Below are 19,228 nucleotides of genomic sequence, written 5' to 3' on the forward strand. Positions count from 1 at the left end.
CATGTGATCTCACAAAAAATTAAAATGTCTAGCATCCCTGTGTTCAAAGTCTCACAGAGTTTTAATAAAACTGGAACTGAAAGTTATCTTTCCACTTTCGGTGTTGCAATTTTCCAGATGTTTTTGTCTAACTTGCTTCTTCACTCATCTATGGTTATCTGTCTGCCCCCTTAAGAACTTGAGGATTGACTTTTAGGTGCAATAGTATATAGTATAATAGACGTAATTACAATTTCCTCACTAGTTTTCTAACCCAACTCAGAATCCTCTTGCAAACATACACATCTTCCTCAGAGGCAGCCTTACGGTATACAAGCCCAGCTCTTCTCAGTTAGCACTCAAGGCCTTCACACGTCTGTGCTGGCCAGCATATGGATTGAGGCTGGGTTGGGACTTGAGTGAAACTTAAGCTCTATCTATCTCACTAATGGCTGTTCACCTCATTAGAGCTTAGCATATGGCTGTTCATATCACAAGGAGGATGAGAGAACTTTTGTTCTTTGATCTCAATATGTCCTTGAGATTTTTCAACCAGGTGAAATTTCAGCCCACATTTGACTTCAACTAGTATCTATATAGAAATGCTTCCCAAGAAACATCAAATGATGTACCAAAGAAGTAATAATTCCTTGTTGAATTATTGTTTCTTTAAAAAATAATTACTTAAATCAATGACACAAGGACAGGTAAAAGAAGGCAATGATTTATTATCATCGATTATATTCCCTATAGTATTTCATCTTGTTAAGAACCTCAAAATGAGGTATATTAACTTCATAGCTTTGATTCAAACCAAATAACATTTACACATTACTATATTTACAGTAGAAAACAAGTATGGGGAGGTTTCCTAGCAATGGGAAGTTGTGCTGGAATACAATAAGTGCTGAAAATAGGAAGTTCAGACAGCAAGAAATCAATATGTGTCCATCATTTGTTGAAAAATGTGCTGCTTTTGTTTGTCTGTGCCTTATTTTGAGAATGTAGTGGAGAATATTGTGTTTGAAGATACTAGAACAAACATTCTAATGCAGTTCCATGGGTTTGGTGAGTTGGCAATAAAATAATTTTTTAATATTGCTCAAGATGAGAAATGAGCCGGCTCAAAATAGATTTAACTGGCTCAAGTATTTTCCATATTTGAAAGTCTACTTTTCAAGTCACTATCCCTTCAAATTTTGCTTTTAATGGTATTTCCAGAATATAGGCCACACTTTTATATTAGCCACATGTGGCCATTTTCACAAGTACTGTCAGCACAAAATTTGTTTCAGAAGCTATGTTTCTAATTAACAAACGTATTTGATAAACGACAATTCTCCTTAAAATGGAATTTTTTCTTTTCCTCAATCAAATGTTTGTTTTGACAGGAATATACATGGTTAGTCAGAATGGTAGTTTAGAGTAAAGGTGTCATTGAAGCTAGTACTAGGTTAGGTGTAGGGATTTAATGAAAACTGGATAGCCAAATAAGATGGCCTTAATTTACAGTTTTTAAACACATCAGAGACACCAGAAGCACCAGGTTGTCACTCTTACATTATGTTAAGAATGCCTCAAATTAGACAATATGCTCCTTAATATGAAACATTTGTTGAGAGCCTATTATGTAAGAAAACACTGAGAATTAAGATAGATAATAGATGATAGATAGGTAGATAGATAGATAGTAGATATCCTTTATTCCTTTATAATAGACTTAGGAAAATAGGTCACATCTTGAAGGGGAAATAGTAATAATACTAGGTGAACTAGGCTGAGTGTCCAGTCATTGATCAAGGCAGAAATTCACATGGGCCTGGCTGATCTATTGAGACTTGAGGTGGTGGAGGGGCATAATTTAAAATGAACATGTTCATCAGAGTAGTCTTTGGAAGAGACCACAGGAAAGAAATTGAGAAGCAGAAATTCCCCTACAATATTTAGGAATTACTGCACAGTGAAAATAAAATATTTGAGTTCTTACTATAGGAATGGACAACGCCCCTTTTTAGGAAAGCTATGAAAAATGTTGCATAGAAGCCATATACTTCAACATTTCTTCTGAGTAGATTAAGGATTATGTTAAAGAAACAGCTCTCTAGCTGGATTTGGTGGATCTTCATTCCTCTGACTTTTTCAACAGGATTGCTAAAAGAGTAATACTGGATTAGTTCTGTTATATTAATCAAGTAAAAACAAGATATAAAGTAGTGTCCCTTAGGAGCCAGAAACGTTTTCTGATCAGGTTATTAATTACTCTTAGCAAAAATAAAGCTTTAGGTATATTAAAGTCAAAACAAAATCACAGCAACGTTGAATACAAGCTGGAATTAATATTTTTCTGTGAGCAGAAAAACACTTATGGAAGAATTTGTGCAGAAAAATGGAATGTGCAGTGTAGTGTTTTAGGAAAGAAGATTAAACTTTAGAAACAGGCTATTTCTGGTTGGGAGAAAGCAATAGGACCAATCCCCTGGGACACATATTGACAGATGCATGTAGCTCAATATTCGATGCTTCTGGGCAACCAATTAGAAAAGTTATTACTTATCATATAATAGCTAATGCAGACGAATATTACTCCCATCAGCATAAATACGAAATTTCATTTGTATTGTTGTCTCCACTGAAAACATTTCCTCCCCAAGCATAAAATGATAAACAAACAACTAAAACATCTTACAGTGTGTCACCATGATGATTTTTGAATGATCCAAGTTTGTATAAACTTGTTACTTCTGTTATCATATTGAAAAACAAATATGAATGATTACCTATTATCTGCAAAGTTTTAGCTACCCCTAAATACAGCTTGTTAATCATGACCGCCTTAAATTATTGCACTTAATAGTAGGAAACACCATTTTTTCCACAACTTTCCTGAAAATAGAGGTTACTGTTTTTATCAATGATCTCTCTTCAGTATAAAATGATTCCTAGACATTAATGAAATATGTTTGCATTCTTTCCATTTCTTTTTGTAGGTTTCTTGTTACTGTTTTACTTATTTTGCATTACTCTAAGTTGAGTCTGCTTTTTAGAAAGAGATATTTTCTTCCTTACAAGCAAGATTCATTTTACTTTTCAAAATCAGAGGCCACCCACCTCATTTATCTTGTTAAATTTCCATTCTCTGTCATTTTCCAGTTGTTTTTCTCTGCTGAAAATAAATATTGGCACACTTTGGAGCATTTGGAAAAAGCTCTGTCTTCTTTTTATCCTGTTATCCTTTAATTATGAAATTCTGGGTTCCTTGAAATAGTTAACATACCCTCTTTTTTCTTAGGTTCTCCATATAGAGACAAAATCACCATAGCAATTCTTCAGCTGCAAGAGGAAGGCAAGCTGCATATGATGAAGGAGAAGTGGTGGCGAGGCAATGGTTGTCCAGAGGAGGAGAGCAAAGAGGCCAGTGCCCTAGGGGTTCAAAATATTGGTGGCATCTTCATTGTTCTGGCAGCCGGCTTGGTGCTCTCAGTTTTTGTGGCAGTGGGAGAGTTTTTATACAAATCCAAAAAAAATGCTCAATTGGAAAAGGTAAATGTCACTTTTTTACAGTTGAAAACAATAGCTGTTATAATAAAACAAACTGGTTTTGATCTTGCCAACCAAGAGTAATGCTTAGAACTGTGACGGTTGTCTTCTGCCATTCATATGACAAAAGTTCACACAAAGAACTCATGACCACCTCTGTGATTTTTAATTTAAATATGAGATGTTTGCTTAAAGCTAACTTCAGGATAAGTGACTATTTCTTCTCTTATTGAACCCTAAAAAAAGAAAATTTTACTGTTTAAAGTTCATTGTAGTTAGTTTGATGGAGAAATATAGTTAATGAAGGAATCAGAAATCAGAAACTGTAATATGAAGAAAAAAGTACTTCTTTGCAGATGAAAAATGTTTTAAAATACAATACTGAGCAACAGTTTCAAGTTAGAAAGTAAACAAAATTTTTGTTTGAAGATTTTTAGTTCAATAAATTTCTAACTGAAAAAAGTCTTAACTCACATTGTAGAAATTAAAATTAATTTTCTACATTAATGAATGTGTGAAAATGTTGTGGGGTTTTTTTGCCAATTAATGTTATTACTAATGAGTCCTTTATTGCTTTCCACCAGCGTCTTTAGAAGACTATATCTAACCTCAACAATGTTGAGACTATTGCAATTTTTCTTAGGATTTTAATACATTTAGTCTTTGCACAGATGTCTTTATTCCATTCTTGAAAAGTTTGTGAACCTCATTCAGATTATGTATTTATAGTGCTATAGTTTCCTCGGTTCTGTAAATATGGGGAAGAATATTCATAGGAAAATCTCTTTCAGATGGTACATGACGCTTTTTGTGTGTAAATTTATAGCCCTGGACGGGACATATTGCTTTAACCCTTTTAAGTCTTCTGGCGCTTTATTTAGTCTTTTTGTATGTAAACATCTCTTTTGTTTTTAATAAAAAAAAATCACTTCTTAGGGCTTAATTTTTACACTCTACATCAGAGTGAGATTATATTCTCTTTAATATTTGAAAGGTTTATGAACATTTATTTGTAAATATGAAGAGCAGAAATATATCTTAAAAATAATATCATACATGAACATAAGATGCATATGTTCTCCTAATAATCTTTGAATGACTTGCACCCTGAAAATGATTTTTGAAAAGCAAGAACATTTTCCTTTGTCTTTAACAATTTATGTTGCAATTACTTGTCATTTCTGAAATCAAAATTTTGGATATAGCATTTCTACATCTTTCATTGACTACAGTACTTAATGCTTTGAAAGAATGTTTTTATAAATGAGTATTTTGCTAGCTCATCCTGTCTATGAGTAAAATAGCCAATTTAAAAATTTGAAAAATTCAGAGAGTCACATGACTTACTTTCTCACAATATTCAGGATGGCTATATCTGCTGACTTGGCTAAATCAAATATTTGATGCACCGATGTGACTGATGATTAGGTCTAAGTACACTTTTTATTTTGTGATCCTTTTTATAGTGTCAAAATGGGTTTTGAAATCAAATCCAAAGAGCTAATCAAAGATGAAAAATATTAACTCATCAATTTCCATTTTTACTATAATTTGTTGATAAATGTGATATTTGGTTAATTAATGCTTAAAATGAGTCCAAAAATTATAGAAGCAATTTGGATTTTCTAGTAGGACCCTCAAGTCATCTATATGTAATGATTTTCTTTCAGTATAGCTCAATATTAAAATGAAACGAATTAATCTCTTGACAATAGATGGTATCCTATTGCTCTTGTCTCTTTGTATCCAGTTTGTATGATTTACCTAGACCACTTCTCTATGCACAATTATTTTATCAGCATTCTGTTTAAAAAAAAAAGTTGGGATTTAATTCTGTAAAATAACCCTCTTCATTGTTATTGTAAATAACTAATTTAGTTGAATTTTTCACATATCAACCAGCTCTCTTGAATTTCTATGGACCTGTATGACCTTCTAAAAAATTAAGAAAAGGAAATTAATGTAACTTTTTTGACTGGTGAAACATTACATTGAAGAAACAATTATGTAATAGTACATGAGTATTAGTCACATTCCTAAGTGCTTTCACATGCTCTCTCCACATAGCTTCATAAGGAAATTCGAATTCCCTAGTTTAGCAGATGAGGCATTTCTGCAACCATCTCTGTCCACCATTGTAGTCTTGTCTTTTGCTTCTTCCCTATTTGCACCTTTACTCTAACCATCCCAAGTTACTTTCAATTTTCTAAGATTATCTGGCTTTTTCAAATTCCCTTCCATTGGACTTGAGCAAACCTTGTCCATTTTTCTATGTTGCAAACTCCCACTTTAGTCATTTTAGATTAGGCATGAAAGACTAGGCATCAACTTGACCAGACAGCTTTCCCTAATCAATAGATGTAATGGGTTTGGGTACAGGGCACAGCTGTTTCCACAAGGTGGTGATAGGCTTTCGTTTCCTATTCCAATGAAAAACATATGACCAAAATATCTCGCTTTTTTTACTTAGCAGATTTCAGGTACTATTATCATTCCAAAAACATTTCCTCCCCCCTTGAGAAAATTTGGAAGGTATTTTGCCCATTTCAAACTGCGTGCATCATTAAGGCTAGATACCCTTTCCCTGTGAAGACTATGCACATCTCCATTCTCCCTTAGCACACTATTTTATTCATATTTGCTGTTTTCTGTGTGGGGGTGCCTGTCTCCCTATTAGACTGTTAGTTCCCTTAGGAAAGGAAGCTAGTGTTTTGGTTTGAATCTCTAAGGTTTTTAACAGTACCTGTTGGTGTAAGATGGATCAATCGATCTATCATCTATCTATTTATTTATGTATCTATATCTTTCTTTCTATCTATTTAAATTAATAATAAAGTTGATTCTAGTAACCTATCTAGAAAAGTCTATCATAAAGGAAAAAAAAAGAACTGTGTTTCTATATAATTCAAAAGAACTATGTTTATAAAATAAATAATTATGAGTTTATTAGAAGGGATCAATTTTCTTTATTGTGGTAAATTAGGTTCTGGGGCTCAGTTCTTTATATTTCTTGAGAAAAAGATTTTATTTGGTTAGGCTATACAGTTTAACACCTTACTTAATTTATTAAAATTAGCCATAAAATATTCCTAGATTTTATCATAAGATATGCATGAGGACATACAGAAATTCACAGTTTATTTACACTTATAAGTGTGCCTTTAACCTAAATTTCTCATTTTAAAAATAAGGTAAACATTTGCGAAATTATTAATTTACTCAATAATTATATATTGAGAACCAGACAGGCAATGTATTATAGTTTGCACATTGAAGGTAAGCAAAGATTCACGATTCCAGCCCCAAAGTGCTTTACTATCTCTTTTCTCTTTCTCCATTTTCTTTCCTCTTTCTCTAGTCTAGTATTCCAGTATTTTTTTAAAAGAACAAATAAAATTTTCAATCTTTATCTAAACAGGGTGGCAGATATAATCTACATGCAGTCTGATTGAATATGAACTTTATGGATAAAATTTATGAATAGCTAATATCTTGCCTTGTCAAGTCTTACCTCTAATAATAATGATGATGATACAATTAATAATAATTACTATTTAAAGGTGAAAATAAAATGTCTTTTATAGCACACATTTAGTAAAATATTAATGGAGCAAATAAGTCTTGATGATTATAACTTTTTTATATTTCCAAGTTTTTTGATAATTGAGCGGTATAAGAATGTATCGTTTTAAAATGAGGTCAGGTTAAAGCTGAAAACAGAAGATAATGCTGAAATATATAGACCTTAAAAAATGCAAAACCTGTAAATTGCATTCCTTTCAGATAACCACAAGATGGTGTCTTACAATTTTTATAATACATAATAGTTTTAATTTTGATGCAAATATTAATGTATCAAAGATAAATTGCTTTTCACTTATTCAAACATTAAAAATACATATGTATTTATTTTTCTGATTTTTCCAGAGTATAACTTGACCATTTGGAAGGATACTCAAAAAGTTTTTCTTTTCTGAATGTGTCTGAAAAAGTAACCTATCAACATGTGCATTTTATAATTGATTTCTTTATTGCCTTACCATTTCCCTGATTTAAAAAATGTCTACTTAAGCTTCCTTCAGTGAGCAATGCAAGAAACTCTTGTACCTCTGAGACAGTTATCAGTGCATTTCGGCTTACATGAATTTGTTTAAAGGTCTTGTTTTCCCCTTTCTAAGTCTTAATTATAACTGAAAAGGCTGCTTAATATGCAGAATTTTGTTTTCTCTGATAATATATTATCTTTATGATAATATGTTGGTTTTGTAAGCATAAATTATGTGTATTAATTTTAGTTTTTATAAAACTATTTTATGACATAGTTATGGTTTACTAATTTGTGTTTAAAATTACTTATTTCTTAAATATTTGAGTATGTCCTCTTTTAAAAGATATGCATAATTCTGCCTTCTTTTGATTTCCAGCAAGAATGGTAATATAACTTACACAGTTTGATCTTTTGTTTTTGTCTGATTTATATACAGAAATATTTTCTTTCCCATGTAATTGAAAATAGATTTGCCTGTACAAATTGTTTCTATTGAACATGAATCTTTGAGTTTCCTGACAGGAAAAAACTTAATGACAAAAATATTCCCTTATTGCTTACGTATAAAAAAAATGTTGCAAATATGTCTGAGGAATAAAAAAACATAAATTATTGCTCAGATATTGAAATTGTAAGCTATTGTCCTGTCCTGGACACATTTTTGTTCTAACTTTTCTCTAAGATGATTGAAGTACATTTTAAGAACTACTTGGTATCGTTGTCATTCAGGATATAGTCCATTTTAGTCAACCGAGTTATTTGTGTTATAGAACACTGGTATATCATATCCAAGATAATCTCTTAATAATGATATTTTTCCAGTCACTGGAAGTTCAAAAAAACTTTGGAGGGCACACAGAATGTTCTTCAGTCTGTAATTGGATAAGAAATGTGGAAGGAGACTGTAACTCATACCAGAAGGACAAATGAAGGAAACAATGCAATTTGGGAATAGTAAAGAGAAAATCGGTGGTTTAGCTTAAATTTGCAAGACCAGGGATCCTGGGCGAGAGATTATTCACAGGAAAACATTTGTCAAAGCTGGCTGAATCTGTATTTCATGGAGCCAGAGGAATGAAATGAGGTTGTTCACAGATCCTTTTACAGCAATTGCTTCAGAATGTTGAAGAATTAGGTCTAACAGGAACAATGCTTTTTAAAAGAAGCCATTTATTGGATAAGATATAGGAATGCAAATACTGTTATAAATCATCAGTAAAGATTTTATTTCAATATTTCTATTTTCCAAGAAATCCCTATTTACAAATTACAGAACACCTGTGTTTTTTATTAATTTAATGTATGGAATTTTAACTGGATTTAGCTTTTCAGAAGTTAAAAGTTCTAAATAAATTTTCAGTATAATAAAATTTAGCTATAAGGCACGTCGCTATTCAGAAGTTAAAAGTTGCAAATAAACTTTGGACAAATAGTCCACTTTGTGTTGTTTTTATGTTACTGCTTTTCTGTGAGAGTAAAGTATCTCTCAATTTCCATTAATAGCCTAAATAAGGGCTAACAGGATGACTTTTTAAAATGTTTTTACTTATAAATATAAAATCATACTTCAAAATGAGATGCCAATCTTTATTTTACTCACTAATCTACTTCCAAAGCAGCAAATGGATTTTTAAGTCATGTGTTTATGATAACCCATACTCTTTTTATGCTCATAAATGATGTTTTAAAATTAAGATTGTAGCTTGACAGATAATCATTTTACTATCTTATTTTTATAAATGACTTTAGAGTTTTTAAAGTGTAAATCTCATTTGAGTACAAAGTTACCCTGAGAACTGTGCAAATGTTATTATCTATGTTATGCAGATAAGGATAAGTGACTCAGAGGTCAAGTATGTTTCCCAAGGTCAAAGATGTTTAGTTTAATACTATTTATACTACATCATACTGCACAAAATGGAGGTAGAATATTTAACTATTTTTCTTGGTAGTTTTTCTCCCCGAAGTTGCTTTGATAAAATGTGTGGAGTAGAGTTTGTGTTAGAGAAACAGATTGTGAGCTTTGATCAACAGATTGATCGCTTTAAGCTCTGTCTAGTTATTTCACTTTTAGACATTAAGCACAAATTTTGAAGTAAAGAAGACGTGGGCTCATTTCCCAACTTTGTTCAACCTTGGATAAAATTACTTAACCTTTCTATATGCCTTTTCAAATAAATAAATTGGTTTGGAGACACCGTAAATGAAAGTGTTACAAAAATTAAGATAGTGAATATACACAGAGTTTTTTGCATGTGTCTGGCATATAATAAGCAGCTATTGTTATAATAATAATAATCATTATTATTCATAAAGCGGATGTATTTTAACTGATGGACCTTAAGAAAAGAGAGCTTTACTGGAAGTGAGCGTTAGTGATTTGGATGTTATATATTTTGTTGAAAAATTGTATCATTATGACTACTAGCAAGAATGTGATGATTAACATTGCTTTTTCTTAAAATACATTTCACAGCTGTATTGACTAAAGTAGGGTTGAAGCTTGTCAGACTTTATTTATTGATTTTTCCAGCTTAAATAGGGGAAATGTAAAAATGCATAATGATGTCCCATTTTTCTCTGTCTCATAGTATTTTCAAAATGCAATATAAAGATATTCTGTAACTATTTCCCTAAGAGTCAAGGTTTCTGAGAATGTTTTAATCTTTGCTTATGTTTAATATTGTAAAATAATCCAGGCTAAAGCACAGGATGCTTTGTCATTTTATTCACTGTGAAAAAGATGCATTTCTTTTTGCTCCATAATTTTTTTCTGTATGATTTATTATTTAGTATTCAAAAAATTAACATTTATTGAGAACAGAGACTAGTTAAAAGGCTCAACTGAAATTTCAATCACTGTTAATGAGGCAGGCTATATCATAAAGCATTCAGAGGATGGAAGTCAAAAGAAGAGTGCTCCTCTTTTAGCTCTGACACCAGTTACGTGCATAACCTTAGATAGATAATTTGACTTCTTGAGTTTTAGTTTCTGTAGCTGTAAAATTACAGTGATTAAACAATAAGATGACTAAAGAATCTACACGTAAAGTCCCATTTGACTGCTGCACAGCTTATATAAATAATATATTTTTTTCAAAAAGAAAGCTACTCTAAAACTAAATTTCAAGGTCAGAGTTCCTATATATATTCTTGACATGAGTGTCTGAACTAGTCATTTTTCATCTCTCATTGCTTCACTGTTACATTTATAGAGCCTTAGGTCAAGTCATACTTCTGATGTATATAGTATTAACTATTTGATATTTTTAAAAGACTGTCAATTAAAAAATGTATAGATCAAAAGGAATGGGTCACATTAAATGACATTTGTTTTCCTCATTTAATACATCAATATTTATATAAAATATTGCATATTACATGCTACACCCTTTTTATTCCATTTTAGTTCTTTTTAGTTAATTTAGTTATTATCTGATGTGGGATAATTTTCTGTAAGGATCACAGTGACTGTTTGGATTTGTCTCTACCATATGTGACTTGCAATTCTTGGTCAAATGGCTCGAAGCATCAGAAATTAATTAGAAAAGTCTCTGAGAATGAACTAGGTATCCATAATCAGTTAACAGATAATTTAAATGACAAACACAAAAGAAAACAGTTTGGCTGATATATGCTAGTATATTTTATAACATTGAGATACAAAACCTTATAGATGCAGCTCAAAAATGTTTGGTAGGGCTTCAAGTAGGAACTGTATGCAGAAATGTTTGGAAATTATTCTGAATGAATATTAGAGTGCCGTTTAGTTAATTTTATACTATCAAAGAATGGGACAGCAAGACACATAAAATAGTTTCCTCCTTAAAAAATAAATACTAAACAAATGAAGACTTGGTAGTAACACATGATATTTTATAATTATTTCTCCTTTGAGTGATAAATGACTACATATTCAACATGAAAGTGAAGAGCTTCAAAGTTTAAAAAATCAAACTGGTTATTTTTCATCAGTTGCTTTTTTAAAAAAAAGATATTGCTAAATATTAAAGTTTTAACTTAAAAGTGGATTTTAAATATGTCATTGTTCAACATGGAGCATGTTTATAACTAGATTTATAATTTAAAAAAGTTTTGTGCTTCTCCAAGAGCTGTCACATCATGTTATCATATAAACCAATCTATAAATTAGAAAGTTAAGCTATTAAGAATAAATTATTCTATAACACCAATAATGATATTCTTGAGAACATTTATCTGCAAATTATTGATGTGTTTGTCTTCTTTTATTCAAAATAAAAAATAGAGCTTTTTTAAAAAAACAACGTAAATATAGCCAAATTCATACTTTTAAGATCTCCAGACCTTCATTGTTTCAAGACTTAGAGATGTGTAAATACAGGTTGTCTCATTAAATATAGCGAATTTTATAATGAGTTTTACTAATTTAAGTGCAATTATACATGCTAACAGCTCAAAGATTTAAATTTTCATTTTCAGGAATCTTCTATTTGGTTAGTGCCACCCTACCATCCAGACACTGTTTAGTAAACTTTTGAAACTTACTAAAAGAGGTTTTAAATAATGGTTAGTATCCTTGTGACTTTCTTTTTTCTTTTTGTAGTCTGTTATATTAATGTGGAGAAACATTTCTGTTGTTGTTTTCGCCCTAAGAAATTTACCTTATTTAATGACACAATTTGTGGGTTTCCATCCCTAAGGAGAAGTGATTTGAAAAGCAAGACAGTTTTCTTTCTCCTCCTCCCTTCCTCAGTCTCTCTCTCCCTTTGTTCCCTCTCTTTCTCTCCCCCTCCTCCTCCTTTTCGCGTTCTTCCTGTCCTTCTGCCCTCCTTTCCTCCCTCTCTTTCTCTCTCATCTTTTCTTCTTCCCCTTCTCCCACCTGCTTTCCTCCTCCCATTCTCCTGCTCCTCCTCCCTTCCTTCTTTTTTATTATAACCTAGGAAACTCCTGTTAAGTGCACTTGGGCTTTTCAAATCCTTATTTCATAGTTCAATAAAAAGACATTTTAAAATTCCAATCATTATATAAAGCAGGAAAGACAATTTGTCTCTATCAAGTGACAACAAGTTAGAACTTTACTTAAAAATCAGATGTAGTAATTTTTTGGCACCATACAACACAGGGAAACAACTGTATTTCCCAATAATCTCTATAGTTTCAACTTTAGATTCTTACATGAATCAAGATACGGAATTTGCATTCTAAAGCTCTAAAAAAGAAAAGAAGATGTGTTTGCACTAGTGCCACAGTGAACAATACTTTCTGGTATCACTGGATTGTTTTAATCTGCCGCATTGATTCCAAACTCTTGCTTAAGTCTAAAGGTTTTCATGAATTTATGATGGATTAGAAATATTCTGTAAGTGAGAAAACAACCTATTGTCTCACAGTGGCTTTATTAGTAACCTAAGATAAAACTAATTTTCGGATAAACTTACTGAGAGATCAAAAAAGAACTGGTAAATTCAGCTTATTCAGAGAAAAAAATTAATAAAAGTCATAATTTGATATTATGTAATCAAGGCTACTGATTGGTTGATTAAAACTTTCTTGATTAAATTTTTCACTTTCTGGTGGATTTTTAAAATAGAGAAAGCCTAGGACAGTAATGGTGAGATTATATGTTTACAATTTTCAGGGTTTCTAAATTGTAAATAAAATTTGCTTAAGATAATTTTAAATTATAAAAGATGAAAATATTCTAGTCTTTGGGATAGGTTTATTAACCACATTTTATATTACTTGGGGTTATAAATTATATATTATATAAAATTGCTTAAAAAGAATTCTATGTGTCTTTATTTGTAGTCTCAAGTTAAGTTTAGGGTACTAAAACAGTTTACTCCTAATTTACTAGAGGTATATTGAATCACTTCATAGTTGAATGGGTATGTACAATTATAAAATTATTTTCTAAGAAAATTAGTTGCTTAGACCACTCTCTTAGTATGATCAAAAATTGATATATCTGTTCTATTATTTTTTGAAACTAATATAATCAAAATTTCTAAAAATCGAGTTTGCCAAGAAGAGGGTGTTATAAATTATTTAACACTTGGGAAGTTTATTCATTTTAAATGAAGGCTTATTGCAAATAATTCAACGTTGTTCACATCCTATGACATTTTTGTGTCAATGGCATCAAATTCTGACCTTGTTATATTATCTAATCAATTCTTCTGTTAAATGTTTCAACAGAGAGCCACGACTAAGTTACCTCGAGACTATGTATTCCTCCCCCTTTTGGAGTCAGATTTTTCCATTTCTACAATGTTGTCATCATCATCATCTTCATCATCATTATCATCCTGTTCTTAATAAGTACATCTAATAGTAGGTATTAAGCAACAAGAAACACTGTTTCCATATACTGGCTGTCAGAAGTCATATAAATCCTTTAAGAGAAATATGATTCATGAATTTCAGAACTGTATAGTTGAACACATAATAAATAATGCATGGCAGTAACCCTGTAGTTAATGGGGAATTCATGTGTAGCATTTAATCATCACCCATTACAAGTACTAATAAATTAATATTTTTGCTAATTTAATGTTATTAAACATATACCAAAGTTTTACCTGATTCATTAGATAACTTGAATATAGTGCATTTTACTAAGCTTCTGAAAAAACTTTTTTAAGCAATTGAATTAGAAATATTATTAAATAAGAATTAAAATAGAGTTGTGCGGCTATTGTTAATTCAGTCAACATTTAAAGAACACATGTGTGTGCAATCAGTGCCATGAGAACTTGATCTCTGCTCTTTATAATTCAGAGGGATTCGTAGAAGACCTAGAGGCCAGACAGAAAAACATGACAATGAGTGAAAAATACTAAAGAATAAAAGTAAATTGAGTGAAAATAATGAGGCTAGTCAATTGGAAAGCAATTCCTGAATAAGTTAAAATTTGAGTCATGTCCCGAGGTAAGGGCTAAAGTTAGGTTGACATGAAGGATGAAAGAACTTGGCAGGGTACCAGAGCAAGGAGAGGCAAAGGAGAAAAACCTTGGAGGTCCAAGCAAAGAACGGTGCGTATAGAGAAAAAAGAGGTGGGGTGGGGGAAGGAGAGAGCTGAATTAGAGAAGTCATAATGGGAAAAATAGGAGATTTAGATTTCAACTGTTCCTTGGAAAGGAAAATTCTATTAATAACATGTTTAAAAGAAAGATTATCCTGGTAATTATGAGCTTTTTGGAAAGAAATAGCCTAGATGTAGAGTTGGGAAGACCTCTAAGGAAACTGTTCAAAGAGTGCGTAAAAGAAAAATGAGGGTATGACCAGGGATGGACAAGAAGGTACTAGGTTAGGGTCAAAATCGCAAAACTGTGTATCAGGGTATCTTGCTGGAGTCTCTGGTGTGAGCTGCGGAGAGTAGCTCACCTTCTCCTTGAATCCGTTTTCTCTGTGGTATACATCCTTACTTTACTTCAGAGGATTAGTGTGAGTGTCATAAAAGATTATGCATGCAAAATACTTTTTAAAAATATGACACAAATATATTAAATGTTTTTATCTTGCATTCTTTTGGAATTAACCTAAGTTTCAAAACAAGAAAGCAGCACACCTAAAGCAAAAAATAAGTCTTTACATGCATATTTGATTAGGTTTATTTCATTATGTTTTCATGTCACTTTTTGGAATTGTGTAAATTTTTCATACTTGTCTTCGTTTTTGGTTGTTGTCTACATTCTTAGTCCTTGCACAGAAAGAGCCTAAGTCTCAGCCCATCTGAATTTCAATATGCAACTGATTCATGATTCTGATTTATATGTAACTGACACAGGCATATCTCAACCAGCTGGGGATGGAGACTAACAAAATTTTGCTTCAAATCTATGACTTTGTAATAGGAGTTTTGAGCAGTATCTAATAATGAGCCCTAGATAAGCAGATTTTCTAGCAAATTTATTGCCAAGGAAATGGGAATTAAGAAAAAAATATGTATCGGGTCATTTTATTTTCTTCAGGGGATAAATTATTTACCAGCTCTTAGTATCAAGCTGATGATGATAAAAAATGTTAATATTTTTTGTGGATTTTTAATGTGCTTCAACTTGCCATTTCATGATTAAATCATATTTGTTTGTAATTGTCATCAATAGTTTTATAGGCATAATCACAAAAAGATATAATAAATACTAGAAATTATCTCCCATATTTTTATGTCTAACTCTGTGAGTGTTATTTTTGTTTTGTTTTGTTTTGAGATGCACAATGAAAAATCATGTTTAAAGAAAATTTTCATATCTTATGTTGTGATCTAGCAAGTAGTAATTTCTTCTAATTTTTTAAATATAAAGAATGGATTTCTGGTTATAGATTTGTCTATGTGTGTTTGTATTTAAATTTTAAAATAGATTTATATCTTATGATGCTAATCAATTTTACATCTGAAAATCTTATTCAATATATATGTAATACATGCATTCCTAATTGGCAGTTCATGTCACTATCAGGTGATTTTCTTTAAGCTAGCCCACTTTGACAAAATATTTTAGTTATCATGTATTCTGTACTAAAGGTATAACAATTTGATATAATCTTTATAATAAAATTTTTTGAATCTTCAAGGCTGCTATGTTGGCAAGGCTGTTGAGAATGATTTTAATATTGTTTCTGGACAGTTGCAGTTTGTCTGTTTGTAATATTTCATTTTCTGTGTTATTCTGTAGAGGTCCTTCTGTAGTGCCATGGTAGAAGAACTGAGGATGTCTTTGAAGTGCCAGCGTCGGTTAAAACACAAGCCACAGGCCCCAGTTATTGTGAAAACAGAAGAAGTTATCAACATGCACACATTTAACGACAGAAGGTTGCCAGGTAAAGAAACCATGGCATAAAGCTGGGAGGCCAAACACCCAAGCACAAACTGTCGTCTTTTTTCCAAACAATTTAGCGAGAATGTTTCCTGTGGAAATATGCAACCTGTGCAAAATAAAATGAGTTACCTCATGCCGCTGTGTCTATGAACTAGAGACTCTGTGATCTAAGCAGTTGCAATGATCAGACTTGATTTACAAGCATCATGGATCAACCAAGTTACACGGGGTTACACTGTTTATCATGGGTTCCTCCCTTCTTCTGAGTGAATGTTACATGCGCATTTTGTGGCTGTTTTCAAATGCAGTCCAGTAAGAAATTGCAGGTTCCTTTTGAAGTCCAACTGTTGCCAGGAGATGGAATATCAATGCCCCAAGGGTAACCAGTAAAAATATCATTACGAGTAAAAATACTTGGAATCAGCAAAAACTGTAGTGTTAAAGGAACAGTACAGTCTTCTGAACACCCAGACAATAGAGGTGGTGATGTTACTAGCCCCCAGCTACTCAGTATAATGATCATCTGAATAGACAGTATGTGTTTAGAGGATGTGGAAAAAGTGTAATGCAAAACAAATCTGAATATCATGGCAAGTGGAATACAAAGCAGATCTTCATCTGTGTTTTTCTTTCTTTCTTTTTGACAGTCTGTGTCACTGATTGAGAGAGAAATGTCAATTACCAAGGCAATAATGTTTTTCTTAAATTCACCAAGGCAGGAGATTTAACGTGCAACTGTACCAGATCCCTACCTATTCCTCCCCACAGCCTTTCCCCAACCCCACACCAAGAATAAAAAAGCAACAGTTGGTTCAGAAAATCTGAATTAAAAAGGATGATGTTTTGCAATCTTTGTCTTAAGTTGTAAAAGAGGGCTGAGTATTGATGGTTATGTGGAAGACTGAAGCTTTCATTCTAACATTAAGATATGTTAATCCAAACCCTCCTTCCTGCTATAAATGAACTTGATGGAGCCTGGGAAGATCTCAGTGAAAGGAGAAAGGGGATTGGTCATCTATAGAAATGTATGTGCGGAGAACTTTTGAGTGGACTGCATTTATCAATACAGTCACAATGTTAAATGAACAAAATTCTTGAGCAGTTTTTTTCAAAAAAATGTTCAGGTTTATTTGTGGAAATGCAAGATTTCTATGAAAATAGTTTTTGTATGGAAATTTTTGTAATACTTTTTATCAACAAAATAAGAACATGTGTTTCTGTCAGGGGTGTGATGTCAAGCATGAATGGTAGTGCGTGTGCACCACCAACGTTTGGTGAAAACTATTTTTATCAAGAAAAAAAGGAATCATAGAAGAGAAATATTTTCAAGTTAGATAATATAAAAGCTAGGTGCACTACCACCACTGCTTACCATGCCACACCCCTGGTTTCCACGAGGCTGACAACATACTGTAATGAACAATTGTGTGTAAAATGGCAAAAGACACAGACCTCTTGACAACATTGTGATAACAGTTGAGTGCACACAGTTTGCTGTTTGAATCCAATGCACAAAATTTAAAAAAAAATCATTAAAATTATGTCCATTTTACTTTCAGCTTTGACTTTTGTTTTTCTCTTGTATGTGTAAATGAATGCACAATATGCTCATTGCATTAAGGGAATTATATTTCCTGAATTCTTCTAAGTCATCAAGGATGGCCACTTTCCAACTACCTGGAGAAAAGAAGAAGAACGCTCAAGCGAGGAGCTGCTCAGATGTAGGAAAAGCTGGACTGAGATATATAATGTAATCTTTAGGCTTAGAGGAGTTTAAATGCGAAAAATAGCGATTCTGGAGGCAACAGTCGTGATCTTACCTCTTCTATGAGTGGATATTCACTATGTTCACAGGGTTGTGTGAGCCTGTAGAGTGACTATACATATATTTGAAGTTCAACGCATGTCCAATTTAAGAATTCTTTGTGCATTAATTATGCAGTGTAATTCAGGAAAGGAAGAAAGGTCAATATCAATAGTTAGTAATGATGTGCTTTAGATGTTAACATCGTAACAGAGCCTTTATTTCAAGTCATAAATTATAATGTATACTTTACTAAGCAAAAAAGGTACACATTTTAACTAGAATTCCTGACCAAAAAAAAGGAAAAAAGTTCTGTGACATATTTGTTTATACTCACAAAAGTTGCATAATAAAATTGCTAAGACCTAATTAAATTAAAAATTAAATGCTCAAGTGTTTTCAAAATTTCTAGTGTCAGAGTTCTTTTAAATTAAAATTCATATTCCAATGATAATTTTGTCCCCAAATTTAGAGAGTTACATAAGCCATTGCTAAAATTCTCAGCACTGTTTGTGTCTGTGGTAAATTGCCGCAAATAATATATCTCAGAAAAAATGTTCAGAGTTTCAATTATATAAAGCTTTTTATCAATCAGATTCTAAGCAGATTTTAAAGCACTTTTAAATTTCAATTCTTCATTATATTAAACAACTTTAATAACAGGCAGGAAATGACAACTTTTTTAAGTAACAAGAAATAGTTATTTAGATTTTTGGTAAAATTTGACAATAATTTTATTCAAGTATTAAATTGACAAATTTTGAGAAGTGTAAAAAACCTGCTCTATTTTAACTCTAAAAGTAATTTAGAATACATAACCAATGTATAATATTTAATTTTTATCCATTTCCTGTAGGTTTTTACATTATTGCCAAAACAGATATTTCCTTACTCTACAGGTGCTTATGCATTTATGAGATACTATTCTTAATTTTAATAAAATCTTAATTACTTTCTAAATAATTTCAACCCATGAAAGTATGTCTCCTCTCTCTGCGAAGGCAGTATATTGGAATAAGCATTATTTTCTAGTTTAACACTAGAATTATAAGGAGA

The 19,228-nt window shown here is 31.7% G+C and overlaps 1 protein-coding gene across 4 annotated transcripts in view; it reads left to right on the forward strand.

Moving 5' to 3' along the window:
- GRIK2 (glutamate ionotropic receptor kainate type subunit 2) overlaps positions 1 to 18,573 on the forward strand; it is a 627,117-nt gene extending 608,544 nt beyond the window's left edge. Inside the window, exons 16-18 of one of the 4 annotated variants that reach the window (XM_070496405.1) lie at positions 3,269 to 3,519; positions 13,745 to 13,879; positions 16,225 to 17,925. In XM_070496405.1, coding sequence (XP_070352506.1) covers positions 3,269 to 3,519; positions 13,745 to 13,864 — 371 coding nt within the window. In that variant the 3' untranslated portion in view covers positions 13,865 to 13,879; positions 16,225 to 17,925. Of the gene's footprint in view, positions 1 to 3,268; positions 3,520 to 12,025; positions 12,113 to 13,744; positions 13,880 to 16,224 lie in introns of those variants that run through there. The other 3 variants (XM_070496406.1, XM_070496407.1, XM_014841096.3) reach the window with 3 other exon arrangements.
- Positions 18,574 to 19,228: the final 655 nt, after the last annotated feature.

Source organism: Equus asinus, chromosome 24, assembly GCF_041296235.1.
Source record: "Equus asinus isolate D_3611 breed Donkey chromosome 24, EquAss-T2T_v2, whole genome shotgun sequence".
Taxonomy (NCBI): domain Eukaryota; kingdom Metazoa; phylum Chordata; class Mammalia; order Perissodactyla; family Equidae; genus Equus; species Equus asinus.